General features: G+C 32.9%; 1 protein-coding gene across 1 annotated transcript in view; it reads left to right on the top strand.

Annotated features, from left to right (window-relative positions):
• The window catches only part of PHF14 (PHD finger protein 14), a 200,413-nt gene that overhangs the window by 138,951 nt on the left and 39,890 nt on the right, over positions 1-21,572 (top strand). The window contains exon 17 of the mRNA XM_011942981.1: positions 2,336-2,453. Coding sequence (XP_011798371.1) covers positions 2,336-2,453 — 118 coding nt within the window. The remainder of the gene's footprint in view (positions 1-2,335; positions 2,454-21,572) is intronic.

Below are 21,572 nucleotides of genomic sequence, written 5' to 3'. Positions count from 1 at the left end.
CTACCCAAAAACCTGAAGTTAAGGAAAAAAAGACTATAGTTAACAAACAAAATTGAGCCCATTTACTTAACTCAGTAGAAATTCTCATTTTCGTGTATTTTTACTGTCAGTTTACATTGCCTCAATAAGTTTTAGTGGTCTGGTTTCTGAATCCATAACAGATTGTTAATGGAGAATTTATGCTTAAGCAAACACACTGACAATATCAGGAAGCAGTGGCTGATAGTTTTCCAGCAAATGGGGACCCTGAAAATCTATAAAAATTGAATACAAGAATTCAAATAGAACAGTTGACTACTGGTCCTCATTCCAAGGACAAAAGGCTGACACACTATTAGACATGTAGCAGCGTATGTTATTTTTATTGATGACCTGAGATGACAAATATAAATTATATTTAATATGTTTATTTGATGAAACAAGAAATGTGATTATTTTTAAATTTCACATCAAAGATGATTAAAACTCTAATTTTTATGTATGAAGGAGTATGCTCTCAGTTATTTAGAAATCTCAACCTTCTCATAAACTCAGAAATACTTATACTTTGAAGGTTTCTATATCCATAGGTTTAATTGAAATTTTGTCTAATGAAAGGTAAATATGTTGTATTGAGAAAGAGCATAAAATTATGTGGGCTTGCCAGTTAGTCTCTTTATGTCACATTTGAAGTTACTTTATATTATTTATTATTATTTCTTAATGCCAGAACAACAGGTATTTGAACATTTTAACTGCTTTTAAATATATTTTTAGATATGTGATATTGTCATAGTAAATAAAGTACTCTTGGTCCTATTGGTGCTATTTGATTTTATCTATTCCTGTAGCTAGAACTATCATAGTAAGCATTTTTGAAAATCTTGAGTTGAAAAGTATGTAAGCTTACTTTTTTCATAAGGAGAAAGTTGTAGAGGAAGAAATGCATAAACTTAGGGCATTCAATTGTATTTTAAACTTCTTCATATCTGAGTAACTTAATTATTAAGTTGCTTAACTTTTCTGCAACTCTTGATTCCCCAAATGAGTTTCTGGAAGATTGGATTTTTGTAGCATAATATGAAATTTCTAATAAAAATGTAGATTTACACTCCCTTTTATTATGATGGTTTCTTAAAGTCAATTGTTTTTCTTTGTGTGTTGTTTATGTAAGAAAAGCTTCTTCTCCCTTTTTTTCCTAAAAGGTTATTGAATAGTAGTTTTTAACTTTATTCGAGTAATATATGTTCTATAAAGTTTCCCCTTGGTTTGTTTCTTAATTGTAAATTTCTTGACATTTGAAGTTTTAAATCAGTGAAAGATAAACAATAAAGAAAATCTGACAGATTGGTTGAGAAAGTATTATTGTTTAATTTTTTTAAACTACTATGAAATGAGGAATGCAATCCCTTCTATAAGATGTATACTCTTTGTTATTTGTTGTTAAATTTTAGTCTTGTTATTCCAACTGATGCAAAATTCTTTTTACAAAGCACTGAAATAATACAGATTTTTCTTCATTGTCAGCAGGATGAGATTGTCTGAAACGAAGAATAGGTATGATAGTTTTCTTAGATTTTGTACATCATAGGTGGCAAAGACACTATCAAAACATTTGTAAGTTTTTAAATGTACTAGGAAGTACTTTGTAAAACCAAATGGTCTGAAGAAAGTGACAGGTAAATTTGAGAGAATAAAACTGAATTATTGGAGTAGTGCCTTACCTCTTTGTATATTTAAATGTTCTGTGATTTAACATGTAAAGGTTATTTTTATTTGCTGTAGATTGTGTTAGCATGCTATAAATATTAGAAAGTTCACTTACAATCTACTTTAACTTGAAGAAAGAGAGAAATCAGGTGCAAATTGCATAGCATTGATTGCAACCTAGTGTAGCCTAGTAGAATTTCTGAGTTTAAAAATTTTTTAAATAATCAAAATGTATTTTATTGGATTCATATCCTTGAATTATATATGTATCTTATTAAATACTTTAAAGTGATTTAATGGGCAAATGATTATTTCTTTAAGTTCACAATTGAAATTATTGTGGTTGTTTTGAACACATGATTATACATATACATTCATTCATATGCTCTTAATATTTCTGCTGTCAGTGTTCTAAATATTTGTTTTGTTTGTTGATTTTATTGCTGTTGTATTTTGTTTTTGCTAAAACATTTATTTCAGGTTTAGTTTGCCTTTATCATCATCATTAATTTAATGATCTTGTGAGCCAAGGATAAAATTAACAGTGTTGAAGTTGAAATATACAATAGTTTGTCTTTTTGTCTTTGAAGTAGATGGTTTTTATATTATTTAGATACACCTACCTATAAATCTGTTTACCCTGCAGGTGTGATGAATGCAGACTCTGCTACCATTTTGGCTGTTTGGATCCTCCTTTGAAAAAGTCTCCTAAACAAACAGGTTATGGATGGATATGTCAGGAATGTGATTCTTCATCTTCCAAGGTAAGGGGAGGAGTCTTTAAGAAAAGGGATTGTTTCCCTTCCGTTTGATAGCTTTCCCATGTCACGCAATTAGCTTCTTTAAATATAATTGGAATATGAAGGACCAACATTTTAACCAGTACACCTTAAGAATATATTGCTATGATTATTTTCTTGCTCTTAAATTAAGGAAAAAACAACTCTACTAAATTATGTGAATTTTCTCTATGGAATATGTAGTTGTTTAATGTATTCTCTATTATTGTTAAATATTAAATAGTGCTCCAATAGCCCAAACAGATCACTCTTTGCTAATTTAACACACTTGAGAATGGCAAGGAAATTCCACCCTGAGTCATAATAAATTATATTAGCTAACAGAATAACCAGTTAAATAGAATTTTACAGATGTTTTATTTTAAAATATAATATATTAATATATTGTAATATCTTATAGAATCTATTTCTTTAAAAAAAGAAAAAACTAGTTTTCACATCCTAAATCTTATTTCTGATATTTATTTTAGCTGAGTAAAAAGAATGAAATTTCTAATAAGGTTGTTTATAATAGATTATACCCCCAAATCAATTTGAAAATTATGTCTTTTTAATATTAACATTCTAAACTTACACTGTAGTAATCTGTAGTTTATTTTGTGGTTCATTAAAATGAGTAAGTAAATAGCCAGACTCATTTTGACTCATTTGGCAGAAATACTGAATACATTTGAATGAAGACATTCTGGTCAACTGTAGATTAATCAGAGTTTTCTTTCTCAAAACAGATGATGAAAATTAACTATCTGTTGTATTATGGACATCCAGCCATCTTTCTTCAATGCTACTTAAATGATTTTTGTAGTCCTAGAGTAAATTAAATTTGATCATGTAATCAGAAACATTCTTTTATCATTAACTAAAATGATTTGCTTCAGCTTACCACAGAAGCCTTCTGCAAAAGTCTATTAAAAACTGCAAAAAGACATTTGGTTATAGAAAGAAACTAAACTTTTTTAAAATATCAGAATATTTAAAATTATACATATTTTTTGCCAGGTGTGGTGACTCACGCCTGTAATCCCAGCAATTTGGGAGGTTGAGGCAGGTGGATCATGAGGTCAGGAGTTCGAGACCAGCCTGGCCAACATGGTGAAATCCTGTCTCTACTAAAGATACAAAAAAAATAACCAGACATGGTGGCGAGTGCCTGTAATCCCAGCTACTTGGGAGGCTGAGGAAGGAGAATCGCTTGAATCTGGGAGGCAGAGGTTGCCGTGAACCGAGATTGCACCATTGCATGCCAGCCTGGGCGACAGGGCGAGACTCCGACTCAAAAAAAAAAATTATACATATTTGTATGAGGATTATTAAAATATAATATTTGTGTATATTTTATTTAATAATCAAGCATTTTAACCTAAAATTGTAAACTATATAGTAGCAAGAATTATTTTCCAGGCATTTTATTAAGGTCTAGATTTAAGAGAGAACATATTTAATTTTAAAGATTTTATTGCATAGTTCAAAAATATATTCCTAAAATTTTATTTAAATGTAAAAATAATGAAACACTAGAGAGTTTAAATAGTTGTCTTATGAGTCTCTTTAATAAGTTTTTTTAAGTGCATTTTTTGTTTGGGATTTTCTCCTATCCCCGACAAACAAGTTAGGAAAGCAATTTTTGAAATAGAATTTCTCACCTTTTTAAAATATACCTTTTTACATATATTCTTTTGAGAAGGCTCAATAATATTATAAATATGTAGTATTATGTTAAATGTTAAGTTATATAGTAATGTTGTTAATGAACATTGAAAAGACAAGGGGGCATATTTCAGATTCGTTTGAAATATAGCATACATTTTGTACATGCCATACGTGCCAGTAGCCATTGGATAAGGTTTTAGTTTTGTTTTCTTCTCTACCACAGAATGGGTCTTTGGACTCTGAGTGGAAATGCATTAGGAAGGCACATTGTTAGAAAACTTGCTTTGTGGGCCGGGCGCGGTGGCTCAAGCCTGTAATCCCAGCACTTTGGGAGGCCGAGACGAGCGGATCACGAGGTCAGGAGTTCGAGACCATCCTGGCTAACACGGTGAAACCCCATCTCTACTAAAAAATACAAAAAGCTAGCCGGGCAAGGTGGCTGGTGCCTGGCTGGTGCCTGTAGTCCCAGCTACTCGGGAGGCTGAGGCAGGAGAATGGCGTGAACCCGGGAGGCGGAGCTTGCAGTGAGCTGAAATCCGGCCACTGCACTCCAGCCCAGGCGACAGAGCGAGACTCCGTCTCAAAAAAAAAAAAAAGAAAACTTGCTTTGTATTTGCTGTACTATGTTTGACCTGTGGTTGAATACCAATATAAACAACTAACATTTTCAAAATTTTATAAAATATGGTTTCTAATTTTGGAATGTCACAGCAGTTTACTTTAAGGAATGAAACAACAGTGAAATGGATTCATATTTTCATTATACTTATATGACTATTAATATACTATTTTCCAATGAAAAATTAAATTTAATATAATATTTAAGCTGAAACATATGGAGACTTAATTGATTCCCTTGAATATTTGTGCTGCATCAGTTGTTTGTCTTACTTTGGAAGATTTCCATTCATGACCAGTGGGTAGTAAATTTCTGTTTACATTTTCTCCTGAAAGATGTTTGCTAGTATTAGAGCCTAAGAAGAAAACGTTGATAGATAATGTCATGCTTTATAATTCAGTGAATGCTGCAGAAGCTTTTACATTAGGAAAGCTGTATATTATTAACATTTGAGTCAAGAAAATTAGTCACATCTTAGGGCTTAAAAGAAACCCAGAATGAAAGTTCATATGCTTTGCTTATCCTTTATTCTCCTACGTTTGCTTTGGTGGAATATTATTTGCTAGGTAGCCCTGGGTTTATTTGCCATGTTCATATATTTTAATGAAATGAAAAGCTAAAAGAGAAATACATATTGCCATAAGAAAGGAAGTAATCAATTGCAAATAAATTTAGATGGTAAAATGTCTCCAACTTCTTTCTCTGTGGTAGTCATGTTGTTAAGTCCAACAAGTCTTCACTTTGATTTGAAATTTTGACTCCCTATTTGTTTTGCCTAGAAGTTTAGATAATACAAAGCAAGGGTGTATAGTTAAATATTTGCTTGAAAAATGAATTGCACTTTAACATTTTGTCTAAATTTTGTGGATCAGGGGAAACTCTAAAATATTGCTATTTATACTGTCAGCAGCTATTTATGTATTACTTTGTCTTTCAAGTAACAAGTTTTTGATATGTAGTTGTATGAGGGCAAAAATTTCTATCTTTACCCCTGCCTATTACTTTTGTAGAAATTCCATAAGAGTCTAATAAGATTCATCATATCTAAATTCATAATTTTTTGTTTTAGCACATGAAAGCTGAATTACACCTAAGTATTTAGTTTTAATAATATGATTTAATAACAATTTACCTTAAAGAAGAAGAATGACTATTTATTCTACCCAAACCCATGAAGTATGGCATAATAAGACTTTCTCTGTTTCATCAACTCTTCATAAACCTAAGTAGTCATTTTGAGTTTCATAAAAAATAGCCAATTACATGGATATAAACATCCACATGTATGTACCTACATGGAGGTACAAATATACACACATACAAATACACAGAGACACACACACTCTTACACAAAACGTACCTTCTCCAATAGGCTATGCTTCAAAGCCATTGACTAAGACAGCAGCCACCCAGACAGTGCACTATGCTTATATTCAGTGGAGCTAGTTCATTGCTACCTGTCACCCTGCATTAGGGCTTTTTTTCCTTGCTCGTTACTGTGTTGTGAAAATCCTATTGTTAATAAATGCTACATGCCTGGAAAAGAAATGTATTTTCTTCTTTCTTAACCTCAACTTTTCTCTTATTTTTCCTTCATTTCTTCTTCCATCCATTTACCCAAGTCACGTATCTGGAATCATCTTCAAGCCTTCCCCATCCTTATCTCACATAGCAAATCACTTCCTGAGTCCTGTGAAAGTTTTCTTCTTTAAATATTTCTCCAGTCTGCTCTTTGCTCCTTTTTTCCACTACTACTGTCTTGATTTGTTGCTTCACTTCTTCTCATTCTATTATGGTTCTTCCTGTTTTAGAAACTATCTAAATAGGTATGCCAGACTTATCCCCTTTTTATCCATTCTGCTTACTAGAGGCTTCTAAATGAAGTGTTTGCACCACAGTAGATATACAAAATGACCCATTAAATTAGCTTAATTCTATATAACATCTATCTTAATTTTCATGTCTGAGTGTATTTTCATGATTTAAATATGCTAGTCCTATAGAACAGGTAAATAAAACTTCACACATATATATTTATGTTGAGGTGCATACTTCAAATGTTTTTACTGTTGATATGCATCATCAAAAATAGCTTTCTGAAAATGTATTTATCATACCTCTGCTTGAAATATGTCAGTGTTTTTTCATTCTTCTTCATATCCGAAATAAAATCAGCCAGATTAGGAAATTAACATTGATATATTATTATTGTCTGATCCTCAGATTTCATTCAGATTTGGCTATTAATCCCAGTAAGGTCATTTATGGCAAAAGGATTCAGTATAGAATCACAGGTTACATTTAGTTTTCATATTTCTTTTGCCTTGAATCTGTACAGTTCCTTAGTCTTTCCTTAACTTTCATTAGCTTGTGATTTTTGAAAATTACAGAGCACTTATTTTGTAGAATGTATTTCACTGTGTATTTTTCAAATATTTTCTTGTGGTTTATATCATTATGCATCTTTGATAAGAATACCACAGATGTGATGTTGTGTGCATTCTACACAAAATTTTGATTTGAATTATAGATAATGATGTTGTATCTTAGGAGCTGTCTGCCAGTTTTCTAATTAATTAGTGATTTCTGGGGAGGAACCTTGAGACTATGTAAAAATATCTTATTCCTCATCAAACCTTCATTTTCTGTTTTATTCAGTGGGGTTACATCGAATGTTATTATTTATTTTTATTTTCAAATTACTACAAATTCAGCTAATGAAAGCCACTTCAAGCTGCCTTCTATATCCTTTTGACATGATTCTACCAATCTTCAAGTACTTTCTTGCTGAAGGTCTTCCAAGCTCAGCTTGTACTGTCTCTATCTCCATTCCTGGAATCAGCTGTTTCTCCACGGAGCCCAGGTTCCTTTTAGTGGAAAATAGTATTTCGAAACCAAGATCTGGTGTGGTCATTGTTACGGGGATATTGCTCTTCCTGGTTCTTCTCAGTAGAAAAAGCAAAGGACTAGATGTAGGTATATGTATTCATACACAGCCACACTTATATCTGTGTTTTTGTTTTCATAGACATTGAAAACTAATTTTCTTCCTTTTCATCTTTGTAAATAACTCCTTTGTAAATAACTCTCCGACAGAAAACTGGCTCCCATTTTCCTTAATATATACTCTTATATCATTACTCTCCTGATATGAAACCAATCTCGTGTCACCCTCTACTCCTACCCGCATGGATACCTGCTTTGTTTATCATCTGATAACTTTTAAACTGAATTGTTCAGGAAGAGGAGAGAGAATGGATGAGGACTGACGTTTGTATTTTTTACAACTTCCACAGGTGATTTTATGAGCAGTTAGGAATAAGAACTACTGTTATACCTAGTTTTTAAAAACTTCAATTTTTACAAAGTTTTGAAGCTAAAATTTAACTCTTTGGAATTTTAAAACAAATATACAATGTGTATAACCCAGTCAAATGTCAACAAATTGACGTTTTAATGTTATATTGTATATTTCCATATAAGATATAAAGTAGACTTAGTATTGTAATTTAAAAAATAGGACATAGTACGTGCTTCAGTCTTTTCCAGGATATTCTTGATAAAGATCTCAACAGCTTGTATCTGCTGAAACACTTAAAATGAAGATAACTTGTCTTAACATGGTTAAATGAACAGGTATAAATATTTCTTTTAAAAGTGCTTCCTCCAGGTCACATGTATTCACAGATGCCACTGAGGATTTAAATATCCGTCATGTACTTTATCGTGACTATGTCAGTTATTATTGTAGCTTTTCATCTTTGTTTAAGCTATGTTTTGTGAGAAGCCATGGAGTATACATGACAGATCATTATCTGAGTGCTACAAGATGAGCTGTCTTAGCTTGGAGACTTCTATTTGGTTCACTCTTATTTGATCTTTCTAATATGCTACATTTTTTGAGTACTAATAATTTGTGAATTCATATGCATAGAAATTTCATCCAAGTCCTTATGGAAGATTTTCTAGAACTACGAATGCGTGACAGACTAGCTAAGGCAAGTGATACTTCTCAATAATCATTTGTATTAAAAATCTTTAAGTAGAGGACATATGACATTTTTAATTTTGGTTTTATTTTTTATCTTTTCTGCATTGAAATAAATTCTATGTCAAAACAACATCTATAAATATATATTTTCAAGTAAAACAGTCATTGAGAATTGTGTCTCTTTAAGAATGGAACAATCTCTTCAGGAGTATCTTGCCACAATACATTAAACAAGCACTTTTAATTGAACTTGGTAATATTGGAAATTGAATGTCTGAATTTTATGCATTGAGAAGATTTATGAAAAATGTAAAATTAAAATGAATTATCCTTTAAAGTTCTTTAAAATTTGAAGCATATAACTGACCCATAAAAAAGGGACTTTTTAATATTTTAACTATTCATTTGACCTCTGGGATTTTATCTGAGATTAGATTGAATTTTAAGTTTCTGGATTTTACATAGCTGACAGAGAAGTCATTTTTAGGTAAGATGTATACCACTTAGCTGTCTAAATTCAGTACTCTTTAGCATTTGTGTGACAAGCTTACAAAAGCTTACAAAAATGTGCTTCATGGAGCTTTACTGAGTTTTGGTTTACCTTTTTACTAATACAGCTATGTAAAAAGTCTGGAAAAAAGGTTGTCTGTATTGTGTCCCATATTAGAATTAAATGAAACAAATCTGTGGTGTTTTGTAGACTTACTAAAAGTCAGAGAATTAAAACTGTGGTATGTGGTTTTCCTCAAAGATGATTTTAGTTTTGTATTAAACTTTAGATTTCCTCTTTCCTGGTGGGTGGGATAAAGCCCACAGATTTCCAATTGATCCTGTACTGTAGAACAAGGTCCTCAACTAAGTTCAGACAGTTGCTAATTGCTTCTAGCATGTTCCTTGGCAAGCAAAATTGTTTGTATAAATGTCTTTTAATCCCTTAGTTTCTAATTGAGTGCTGTAGTTTGGGACTATTAATAATGATTTGCTTAATAATCCCACTAATTATAGTTGGTACTTTGCTTTAAAAAAAAAAAAAAGTACAGTGTTGTATTGTTCATACTGAACATTTATGTCCCAAATTGAGCTTATTAGTCATCATTACTGCGTGGTCAAGTAAGTGGTTTTATTAATACTTGATTGTCCTAGATGTGTTTTCTGAAACCTATTTCTAGACAATGTTTTCATCAAGTAATCATTTTCAGTAAAACATAGATTGTTTATTAGTCATTCTTAATAGCATTAATAGAATTGGAATCAGTATTGATCTGTTTAGTTCTATAACCTAAGGTCGTTTTCATGGGAATCATATAATATATATTAAATGTATATTCCTGAAGAATCATTTTGAAAATATGATTTATTAAGATAAGTTTGTCAGTGTTTATGATACACATATTTTGATATATTTTAATATCAAATTCACAGAGAAAGGAAAATGATTAGAACTTCTAAAAATAGACCATCTTTCTCTATATTAATAATTTACAAAATTGAAAAACTAAGCCACTTTCTAAATTATGCTTACTACAAACTTGAAAAACTAAGCCATTTTCTAAGTGGCATGTGGCCTGGTGCATTTACATAGCATGCTGTGGAATACCGTATGTGATGAGAAACTAAATCGTAACTGAGATAATTAATCAAAGTACAGTAGGTGCCATACATATAAATGTCTTTTAAAAGTCACAAACCTCATACTGTCCTTTAGTTTAAAATTTTTTGTGTGTGTTTTTGTTTTTTGTTATTTCGTTATTTCAGCTACTAAAATGCTGAGAGTTAAGATAAAGGACATTTTATTATGGCTTTACAAAAGTTAATAAAAGTATTTTTACCTTGTTAACCCAGCATTTGAAATATTAAAATTGGGTTATATAATCAACCAATATATCATAGATCATACTGTTATAAAATTCAGAAGTGGTGTGGAATGTATTAATTATGTAAATTTTTATTCCAGTTTTTATTTGTAGTGTGAGTGTGAGAGACATATTCATTGTGAAAAGATAGTCCTAGTGGAATTAAACTAGTCTATTCTCACAATTGTGAAAGAATCACCTAAATAATACAAAAGGCTTAAATCCTGGCTTCAAGAAAACAAAGTGAGATTACATGCATTGTAGACGTAGATATAGTGAGAGGAATTTGGTTCCTCTAATTTATTAAACATTTTAATTAGTTCATTAGTTCATAACTTTGTAAAATTATATTGTGGTTTAAGAAGTGCTCTTTTGCTTATGACTAAGAGACTTCTTCAAGACAACCTTCAAATCTAAGCCACGAAAATTCAAAGAATGATAGTTAATGGAATTGAGTTCTTTGAAAGCAAATGTAGTTAAGCATTCTACTTTTGATTTTCTGATGGAATCTTTCCTAGGTGTGATAACAAGTTGTAGATAGAGGTTAGAAACAAAGTACATCATGCCATGTTACTCGCCTTTTAATATATTCATTTTTTGATGTTTCTGAAATTAAATTGTGTATCTATAAGCAGTTTTTATCTTTAAGTGGTATTAGTTATTTTTCCCAAATAATTGCCATTAAATTGGTGGAGTTCTTATAATCAGATGCATTGTATAGTAGGAAGATAGAGTAATTTAAATTATATAGAAAGTTAAGTATGCAATGTGGTGTAGATGAAAGGATTTTTGTGAGCTTTGAAAAGAAACAAACTGGGTTGAAGTCTTAACTTTATAGTACTTGTGAACTTCAGCAAGTTGTTTCACTTGAGCTTTAGGTTGATCATTTGTGGAAGGTTGAATGGCAATACTGGGAAGTGTAGAGGTGCTCAGTAAGTGACTGAGTAAGTAAGCATTTTAGGCACAGAGAGAATAGTTCAAAATTAGTGATGATAATCTGATTTTCAAATGTGAAGAAATGTTTTTTAAAAGTAACCTGAAGAGTAATTTTCTGTTTTATTTTCTGCCTTCACACACATCAAATAAAAATTTTTCCTGTCTCAGAGTTTCACAGAGGAAGGTCATGTCTAATTTTTTCATGCAGAAAAAAGTCCATTTGTTATAATTTCTTAGTAGAGTTAACAGGCAATGAAAGCTATCTTTATAATTAATGTATTTTTAAACCATGGCATTTATGACTCTCTAAATTTTTTAAAGTATATGCTATCCTATCAGATTTTCTAAATATACTATAGTTAGTACTTTTAATATTGATGGTAATTCATATTTCACTTTAAATATAGAATTGTGGTCCTCTGTGAATCATGCAGAAAATCATACAGTAATGTATTTATTTTATAAGTAAAGAGAATGATATTTAGAAGCAAAAGGTTTGTTTTGTTTAGGCCATATTTAAGCCACTGACTCTGCCTGGTATGAATAATAGGAAAAGACCTAACTCATACGGAAAATTGCTTTTAACTGAAGACATGTTTTAGTAACAAGTGAAGAAACATCCAAGAAATTTTTCTTAGACTATAAAGGCATATTTTTTTCTTTGTCACGGTCATTAAAACTGTAAACTTGAAACTGAAATGAAAATACAAAGTAAATAAAATAAAATGTAAACGTAACAAACCGCCGAAGACAGTTGTAAGATAGTTTATAAGTCCACTTTGTCAAGGTGTATGCAGTTTCTGATAACAAAAGTTTCATCAACCCTAACGAATGACTTTTTAACAGGTAAATATCAGCAACACACCCTTTTTCTTATATACATGTGGATCCTTTTAAGAATGGATATGTTGGAAAATCTGAGCTAGCACTTTCACATGCCTTGTGGAGCCTGGAAGTTAAGGTTTTTAACTTTTAGAGCGTATTGTATAAACACATTTAGAATTTCAGAGCATGATTGTGTGCACTCAATATGCCTTACAGCATTTATGCAAAAGAAAACCTTACACTTAAGTAAGGAAATATGTACTAATTCTCTGATGCTACTAATTCTTTTCTTTTAGAAATGTAGACTCTCAGTACAGTAGCCCCCCCCCCCATTTAATTGCAGGGGATATGTTCCAAGACCCCTACAAGATGGCTTAAACCAGTTGTTTTTTCCTGGACATGTCTTTTCAGTGAAAAGAAACATCTTATGGCTTCTCTTTGGCATATCAAAATTGTTAGCATCACTACTCTTGCACTTCAAGGTTAAGTAAAATAAGGGTTATTAAGTAAAATAAGGGTTACTTGAACAGAAACCCTGCAATACTGTGATGGTTGATCTAGTCACTGAGACATCTAAGTGACTAACCAGCAGGTAGCACATACAGTGTGGACATATTCTGGGCAAAGGGATGATTCATGTCCCAAGTGGGAATGAGTGGGACAACATGAGATTTCATCATGCTGTTCAGAATGGTATGCAATTTAAAACTTACAAACTATTTATTTCTGGAATTTTTTTTTCCTATACCTTCCAGGATATATGTGCAGAACGTGCAGGTTTGTTCGATAGGAATACATGTGCCATGGTGGTTTGCTGCATCTGTCAACCCGTCAGGGGTTTTAAACCCCGCATGCATTAGGTATTTGTCCTAATGCTCTCCCTCCCCTTCCCCAACCCCCCGACAGGCCTCGATGTGTGGTGCTTCTCTCCCTGTGCCCACATGTTCTCATTGTTCCACTCTCACTTATGAGTGAGAACATGGGGTGTTTGATTTTCTGTTTCTGTGTTCATTTGCTGAGAATGATGGCTTCCAGCTTCATCCATGTCCCTGCAAAGGACATGAACTCATTCTTTTTTATGGCTGCATAGTATTCCATGGTATTTCTGGAATTTTTTTATTTAATATTTAATATTTCCAGATCACAGTTTACCATGGGTAACTGAAACCTGGCAAAGCAAAACCACAGTTAAGGGGAGATTACTGATTGTACTTTATATATATATGTGTGTGTGTGTGTGTGTGTGTGTGTTTATGTGGCAAAGGGTAGTGATTCATACATATAAATTCTTCAGAACCCTATCTTTATGCTTTACAATTCCTTCCCTTTCTATCCCCTGCTGTCCTGATTCCCAGTAGAGGGAACCATTAATGATATACTTCCTTAATCTTAGCATATGTTTCTTTATTTGTTTCCCTTCATGTTACTTTAACAATTTAATTATCTTTTTCTGGGAATATCAGATATGCTGTTGTTAACACACTTTTTGTTGGCAAAATGGCATTAACAAATAAGGCAAATTATAAGAGTATGGCCCACATTGTCCTTCCACTGCCGTATAGTTCCAGCTTAGTCCAGTTCTGCTGTATATCAAATTAGTAGTAGCTTCAGTAGTGCTTTCTTGGTCACCAATAAAACATATTCCATTTCTCTTTTCCAAGTTCTGAAATTGCCCAGCTGCATGTCCAGGAACTTCTCTGAGCTATAAGTTCAGTTTGTCAAAATCAAGAATCTTCCTCTATTATTCTGTGTCATGTTTCATCCGCCTTGTTGGTAATTTCCTCCTTTTAAAAATACTTCTTTCTTGCCTTCAGTGAACTTCTTCCCTCCTGCTTTCCCCTTTTCTTAGTGGACCATTTCTTTGGTTTTTTTCATAGGCTTCTCTAGGTTGGTTTCACAGTCTTTTTTTCTCACTGCAGTTGATAGCATCTATACCCAGAGCTCAATACCGCACCCATTTTGCAACAGGAAATCTTGGGATTTGGGATGTAAGTGATCCATCTACTTTCTGTGAGTTAATGTCCCTCAAGAGAGACTTTTTGCCTTTTAAAATATCCTTTTGTCTAATAATTAAGACAGTATAGCAATAAATTTACATACAAGGTTTAATTGGCCGTTTCCTCTAATAGTCTCCTTTTACTAAGTAGTTTAAAAGACATTTACTTAAGTAGGCTAATGTATATTAATTTGATCTTCAAATTAAATGTTATTCTGAAGATATGATTAAATATGCTATAATTAAAGTGTTGGACTCCTGAGTTTTGATTAACTTTAAAGCTGGAAAGTTGGCTAGGCGCAGTGGCTTACGCCTGTAATCCCAATGCTTTGGGAGGCCAAAACAGGCAGATCACGAGGTCAGGAGTTTGAGACCAGCCTAGTCAATATGGTGAAACCGCATCTCTACTAAAAATACAAAAACTAGCTGAGTGTGGTGGCGTGTACCTTTAGTCCCACCTACTCAGGAGACTGAGACAGGAGAATCACTTGAACCCAGGAGGCAGAGGTTGCAGTGAGCGGAGATCACACCACTATACTGCAGCCTGGGTGAATCACTTGAACCCAGGAGGCGGAAGTTTCAGTGAGCCGAGATCGCGCCACTACACTCTACCCTGGGTGACAGAGCGAGACTCCATCTAAAAAAAAAAAAAAAAAGAAAGTAATAATTCAAAATAGGAATTTTGTTTAATATAATAAAATTTATATCCTTTATATAAAATATTGCTTTAAAAAATACATGCCTCTCACTGTTTTTCCCCTTTTTCCTTTTTTCTAACTCCACTTTTCTGAAGAAAGTTGGTATAAGGAAAAAAAATACACTTTGGGGTTTAAAAAATATTGTAAAGGTAATAACTGGTCATTGCTGAATGTTGGAAAAAAATTTTAAACATAAAGAAGAAAAGTGTTTTAAATTATCTGTAATTTAGCACCTAAAGATACTACATTTCTGCTCATGTTTTGGTAGTATGCCCTACTACAACCTACTCTAAAAAAAATTACAGTTATATCATACTTTCTGTTATATAACTGTCTTTTAAAAAATATAATTGTATGGCAGTTTACCATATTGTTAAATACTCTTAAATAATCTAATTTTAAGTGCTGTACAATTTTTTATACAAATATATTTTCAATGTAATGACTTGATCAAACAATATAAACATTTTTAAAATAAAGTATCATACTAATAATAATAATGGAAGTTAACATTTTATTGAGCATCACTATGCGCCTGGCATTATCTAAGCACTTAAAATGTATAATTCTATTTAATCCTCACCACAACCTTTAAGATGGTTATTGTTTTTTTTAGCTCCTTTCTGCAGATGAAAGAAAGAAATGAGATTGAGAGAAGTTAAGGATTACACAGCTAATAAGTGATATAACAGTGATTCAAGCCCAGATCTCCCTGACTCTAGAGCCTGAGTTTTAGAAACTAGATTTTATATATTAAAATAGGTATTTTCTATTTCTTATTGTAAGAGATTCTCAAATTATTTAGATTTTCGTCATGTAAAACTCACATAATTTTTCTACTATAAATAAACATGACTTCTAATCGGAAAGGGAAAAATATTATTAAGGGGATCTGCTTTTGTCTTTCTAGTGGATAGGGAAATAAAACACAAAGAGATTTTAAAACAAATAAGTTGATTAAAGATGGTGCTATGGTATGGTGTGGGAAGATGAATGTGGAAGATGACATAACTCCTCAGGGCCCTTTCTTTATGAAATTCAGTTAAATAAGATCTGTGTTAGGGGAGGTACAATTTGACAATATGGATGATTTATGTGGACCCAGCAGAAACTAATCTATTGAACTTGGAGGGAGGTAAGGGAAAGGGATCTAAAGATGAATTTTTTTTTATTAGCCACTAAGCACTGTATTTTAGCTGAGTCAAATCTTACTTTTTAATGTTTGTCATGAGTTGTGAAGTTTGAAAACCTGTACTGTGAAAAGTAACTACAGCCAGCCACCCTCAATCCCTTTGCAAAGATAGTTTAAGAGTATTCTCGTTTATGTAGTGTCAGCTGTTATACTTTGTGTACACACTGGCAGTTTTTGTATGTTTTTATCCTAGTATCAGTATTCTTTTGCGGTACAAGTTACTCTTTTTCAAAAAGAATACTTCCTTGTAAGTGTATTAAGTGTAAATACAATTCAGTTTACACTCATTTGTGTTAAATCTTTTGCTGACAATTCTTTTGTTAATTCTTTTGATTATTAAACAGGAGTACAAAATTATTACCTCACCTATAACAGGTTTAGAAATGGTTCCCGCCTCATTGACAGATAAAGGTCTGATGTAACTGTTTTTATTCTACTATATTTCCACCTGTGACCTAGCTCTGCCATCTCTTTTTGTGATTTCAGACTTTTACAAGTTGTTGTAGGTTTAATATATTGTTCCCTTTTTTTCCTCTGGACTATATTCATATGTTAAATCTAATCTCTGGTCACCTAAGATACAACCTATTTTAATATTTTCTCTGAAGGTTTCTTAAAGGTTTATGTTGTAGTGTTATACCTTCAATGAAGTTAAGTCGGTTTTTTGTTAAATGTACCTTCAATAATGGCTGCAAATGATTATGTGCTTCACTGGTTTGAAAACTCTTTAAAGTATGCGTATAGAGGTTAACATTTTTAAGAATCACTTTGAAAAGTTCAAGCTGTATCAAAGCACTTTTGTCAGCAATATGTTCACTTTTGTGTTCTCGATGGCTGGACCATTCTCTCAATTTTTAAAGACCAATAGTATTGTTTATATTCTGTTTCCAAAACCAGATTTCAAAATTTAGATGATTAGTTATTTGTAAATCATTTTTCCAAAGCACAGATGTATTGGTAGCTTAATGCAAGTAATGAGTATAAGGTATTTCAGCATTATTTCTTTATTTTAGTGCAGCAATTTCAACAACCAACAGCAAATCATTACTTAATGACTCAATTTAAAATTTATCCTAGTATCCAATCATTTGCTTAATTATTAATTTTTACCTCTTAAAACAATTTTCAGAGTGTGAATGAAGTACATATTTTTAGGATACATTATTTAGTCTTTTGTAAGCAGGCTAAGTGCTGTAAAGGATACATATTTTTTTACCTTTCCTTGTGACAGTGTTGAAGCTTTAACCTGTTTACAGCATTAAGACTGTATTAAGTAAAATCTTAATCTTTATTTTTTCGTATTCTCAAATCTACTACATATGAATCTAATTTTTGCAGTGAAATAAACTTTCTTTCTTCGTTATTTAACTGTTTCAAAATTCCTAACTTTTCTCTTCCTGTCTACTCCTTCCATTCTCCTTCACATTTCCAAGCAGTATTTGTAAACGTGACACTATATTTGTCAAGTATGTTTATGTTCCTTTGTCAATAAAAAACTTCCTTAAGATAGCAATGTCCCTAATAGGGTCAAATACAGTTAGTTGGTTTTTTTAACCTCCTAATAGCAATATGAAAAAAAAAAAAAAGGCCGGGCACGGTGGCTCAAGCCTGTAATCCCAGCACTTTGGGAGGCCGGAGATCGAGACCATCCTGGCTAACATGGTGAAACCCCGTCTCTACTAAAAAATACAAAAAACTAGCCGGGCGAGGTGGTGGGCGCCTGTAGTCCCAGCTACCCGGGAGGCTGAGGCAGGAGAATGGCGTGAACCCGGGAGGCGGAGCTTGCAGTGAGCTGAGATCTGGCCATTGCACTCCAGCCCGGGCGACAGAGCGAGACTCCGTCTCAAAAAAAAAAAAAAAAAAAAAGCTATAGTCTGAATGTGACATCATTAAACAAAAACTCTTAAAATTAAACAGTATAAAAAGAGACAAAAAAGTGGTTTTATTTTTCCTTCATATTAAATGCCTTAAGGATTCTCAAGTGAACTATTTTAAAAGACTAATCTTCCATTTTTTTTCTGATTTAAGTAAATTTTGCTCTTGATTCCAAGACAAGGTACAAACGGAAATCAACTTGATTCCTTCCATCCCAGTGCCTTTAAACATGCTCTGTTAGAACTTCCTTTTTCCCTCAGTGACTCTCAGACAAATCTTACAGCTTTTCCAGTTACCTTTAGGTATTAATAGTCTTTTTTTTAAATATCAAACTCCAGTCCAGTTTAAAGTCGAAGCTTCAATTCTCAACCAGCTCAGACCTCCTTTAAACTGGGAACCTGTAGTTTGGAAGTGGGGCATTCTAGATTTTTATTCTTGCCCCTCCTTTTTTTTTTGGACTCATTGCTAGAGCTTTTCTATGTACAGGTGCCTTGACATGAGAGATGCCTTCTGTACATTACTTGTGACTTCCTTTTCAGAACTTAGGTTCCTTTTATCTGTTCTTTGATTGCCATCATCCCCGTCCCAGCAACGCTGTCCTCTTTGGCTAGATTCCTTTCTAGAGTCTTGCTCTTTAACAGGCCCACGTTTTGTCCCAGGGGAAACTCACAATCCCTTGCCTTAACAAGCTCAGAAAGAACAGTCATTCCCACTGCAGCCATGCATCTTTGCTCTGCTACTACAGACAGCAGGCATGTATCATCACATAGTCCTTGTCCTCCAAACTCCCAGGGTGCAAACTCTCTTGAGTAATTTTTAGAAAATTCCTCTTCTGAGAGGGACTTCCTTTAAAGTACCTCTTCTAAAGAAGTCCTTACTCTCCAGTTTCACCTTTCCTCATTCTTCAGACTTCTCCTTTAATGAGTTACCATACCAAATTTTGTGTGAGACTTTGAAGAAAATATTTTCTGAAGTATTTTATCAGTGCATATCTTTAAAAATGTATATCTTAGACCATTTATGAGAGATTGAGAGAGAAAATTTCACTCACCCATGAGTCCTAAATCAAATATCCTATCACCATGACTCAAATCATGATTTTTTTTTCATAATTGTCACTTCTTTCAGTTCTTCAGACACTCTATATCAGTTCCTGAACTCCTCTCAAGCCCTCTAGGCCACCACTTACTCTCCTCCACCTTTTAAAAGTGTTAACTTGGCATTTTAATGTGCACTTTTTAAAACCATTGGAGTCCTCCATTGTAACTTCCCAACTTCTCTAGATCCACTGTGTTGGTTTATCTCGACTGTTTCTTTTTTGGCCAGAAATAACATGAAATTTATAGACTTGAGTTCACTACAAATTCATGCCTTCTAATTTAAACCAGACCTCATTGCTATCTTTTGTGAGCTCCTTATCAGATTTCTTATAGCAATTATTTCAAATCTTTAACACATATATCAAGTCTGCAGTTTTATTCCCAGCACACTTACTTTTTAAAGGTGATCTTGTCTCTTACTTTCACTGAGAAAAGGGGGGTGATACTTTTATCTTCTCTCAGCCTCAAAAAAAGTCTTTACTTCATTCTGTTTCCTGTCTCAGAAAATAAAACTGCCACTACTTCCTCTGTTCTTTATTCCAAACATCTCTTTTCTCTTCAGTACCTGTTTCTGTTCTCATTAAGCCGTTCTACACGCTTTTTCCCAGTCACTCTTTTGGAAAGATCACTTTTCAGATTTCCAGGTCAGAAAATCCAAGAAAAAAGGAAGGAGCTTTCCATTGTCTATACTATAGGATAGACATCAGGGTTTTGTCCCTGACATTCAAGGCCATATATAATCTAATCTCATGCTAGTTTTTTAGATATAAATCAGTCTCTCTCTCTCTCTCTCTCTCTCCCTCCCCACCTCCACTGCCTCCCTCCCGTTCTCCTTCTGTCTCTCCCATTCTCCCTCCTGTCTCCCCCTCTCTTTCTCTCTCCCTCCTTCTTTCTCATTACTCTTTTGCAAAAAGCCTCATATATCATCAGGGGTTTTTTTTCTTCTTAATTAAATGTCCAGTTTAAATTCTAGTTTTCTAGTTTCCCTACATTCCTTAGACCTAGATTCAATTTCTTTTGCACTTTTTTTGCTAGACTGTTCATTTGACATTTGGTAGACATTTTTTGTCCTGCTATTGATCTTTCTATATCTAGGTTATTTTTACCAGCTAGGTTACAAACTCTCTTATGACAGAGGCTATTTCTGTCATACTTTTTTAAAGCAAGGAACCTGGGTGTTGCACATTTTTTTCTAAGATAGATTTAAGATTGTTCCAGGTAATTCTCCACTGCTAGCCTGTTTTCTATTAGTTGTTATTGAAATTATTTTTTAAACTTTTATTTTGCCAAATGGCAGTAGAGGTGGTGCAGGTTCTAGTTTTTGCCTTAGAGGCCCAAGGCTATTTATTGAAGTAGCAAATGATGTTTGGAGCATAAATTTCTGGCAGCCATGACCCAGATATGCAAAAAAGACCAAGAATAAGAGTTAAGAAGATACCTGTTCAGCAAGTTTAAAATCATATTCTTTGTTAGAACAGATTATTTTCTTATCTAGTTCACTCAGCATTTCTGTTAACATTTAATAGTACCTGTTGATTATAGCAGATTTCTTTGGAATAGACGTAGTTTTAAATTAAAAGGAAAATAAGTTGTCTCCTTCAGAATAAAGAACACTGGCATTGTCTAAGAGTATAAAACTAATCCAAATGAAAATGCCTATTTTGTGGTTTTTTTTTTTTTTTTTGCCTTTACATAAAATTTAAGAGACAGTAAACCTTTTATTTACCAAGATATTTTCTTTCTCTTGATGGACCTACCAATATATTAGCAATAGGAGTCTCATTTTTATTGGATAAAAATCTGTGTAGTATTCAGAAGGTGTGCCACATACTTCACTAGGTGCTTCAGATGTAGTAAGATGAGACATAAATCTTGCCTTTAAAAAACTTAGGTTCTACTAGGATAGATAAAGCGTGTATGCATTTAATTATGATACCAAATTTAAAGTGTTAAATGCCATTAGGAAGTATAGGTACTGTATAAGTACTGTGGGGATTTTGAGAGAAGGAAGATTGCTTTCAGCACCAAGCAAAAGGAGATTGACAAAAAATACAACATTTCAATAGAATTATAAAGGCTAGTAGGATTTGATAGAAGTATTAATTAGGATTTGCTAGGTTATGCAGCAAACAAAAAGAATCCCAAATTTTTAGGTGATTAACACAAGTTGATTTCTCATTCATGTAACATATCAGTACAGGTTGACAGAGCAGCTCTGCTCAGTATAGTCACGTGGGGACCCAAGCTGATGGAGGTTTTATTTCAACATATGTGGCCCATGGCATAGTAGCAGGAAATACCACAAATGTCACACTGGCTTTTAAAATCACACCTGGAATTTGATATAT

This window comes from Colobus angolensis, unplaced genomic scaffold (genome assembly GCF_000951035.1).
Source record: "Colobus angolensis palliatus isolate OR3802 unplaced genomic scaffold, Cang.pa_1.0 Scaffold104, whole genome shotgun sequence".
In the NCBI taxonomy this organism is placed as follows: Eukaryota; Metazoa; Chordata; class Mammalia; order Primates; family Cercopithecidae; genus Colobus; species Colobus angolensis.
This window is presented reverse-complemented; position numbering and strand designations above follow the sequence as displayed.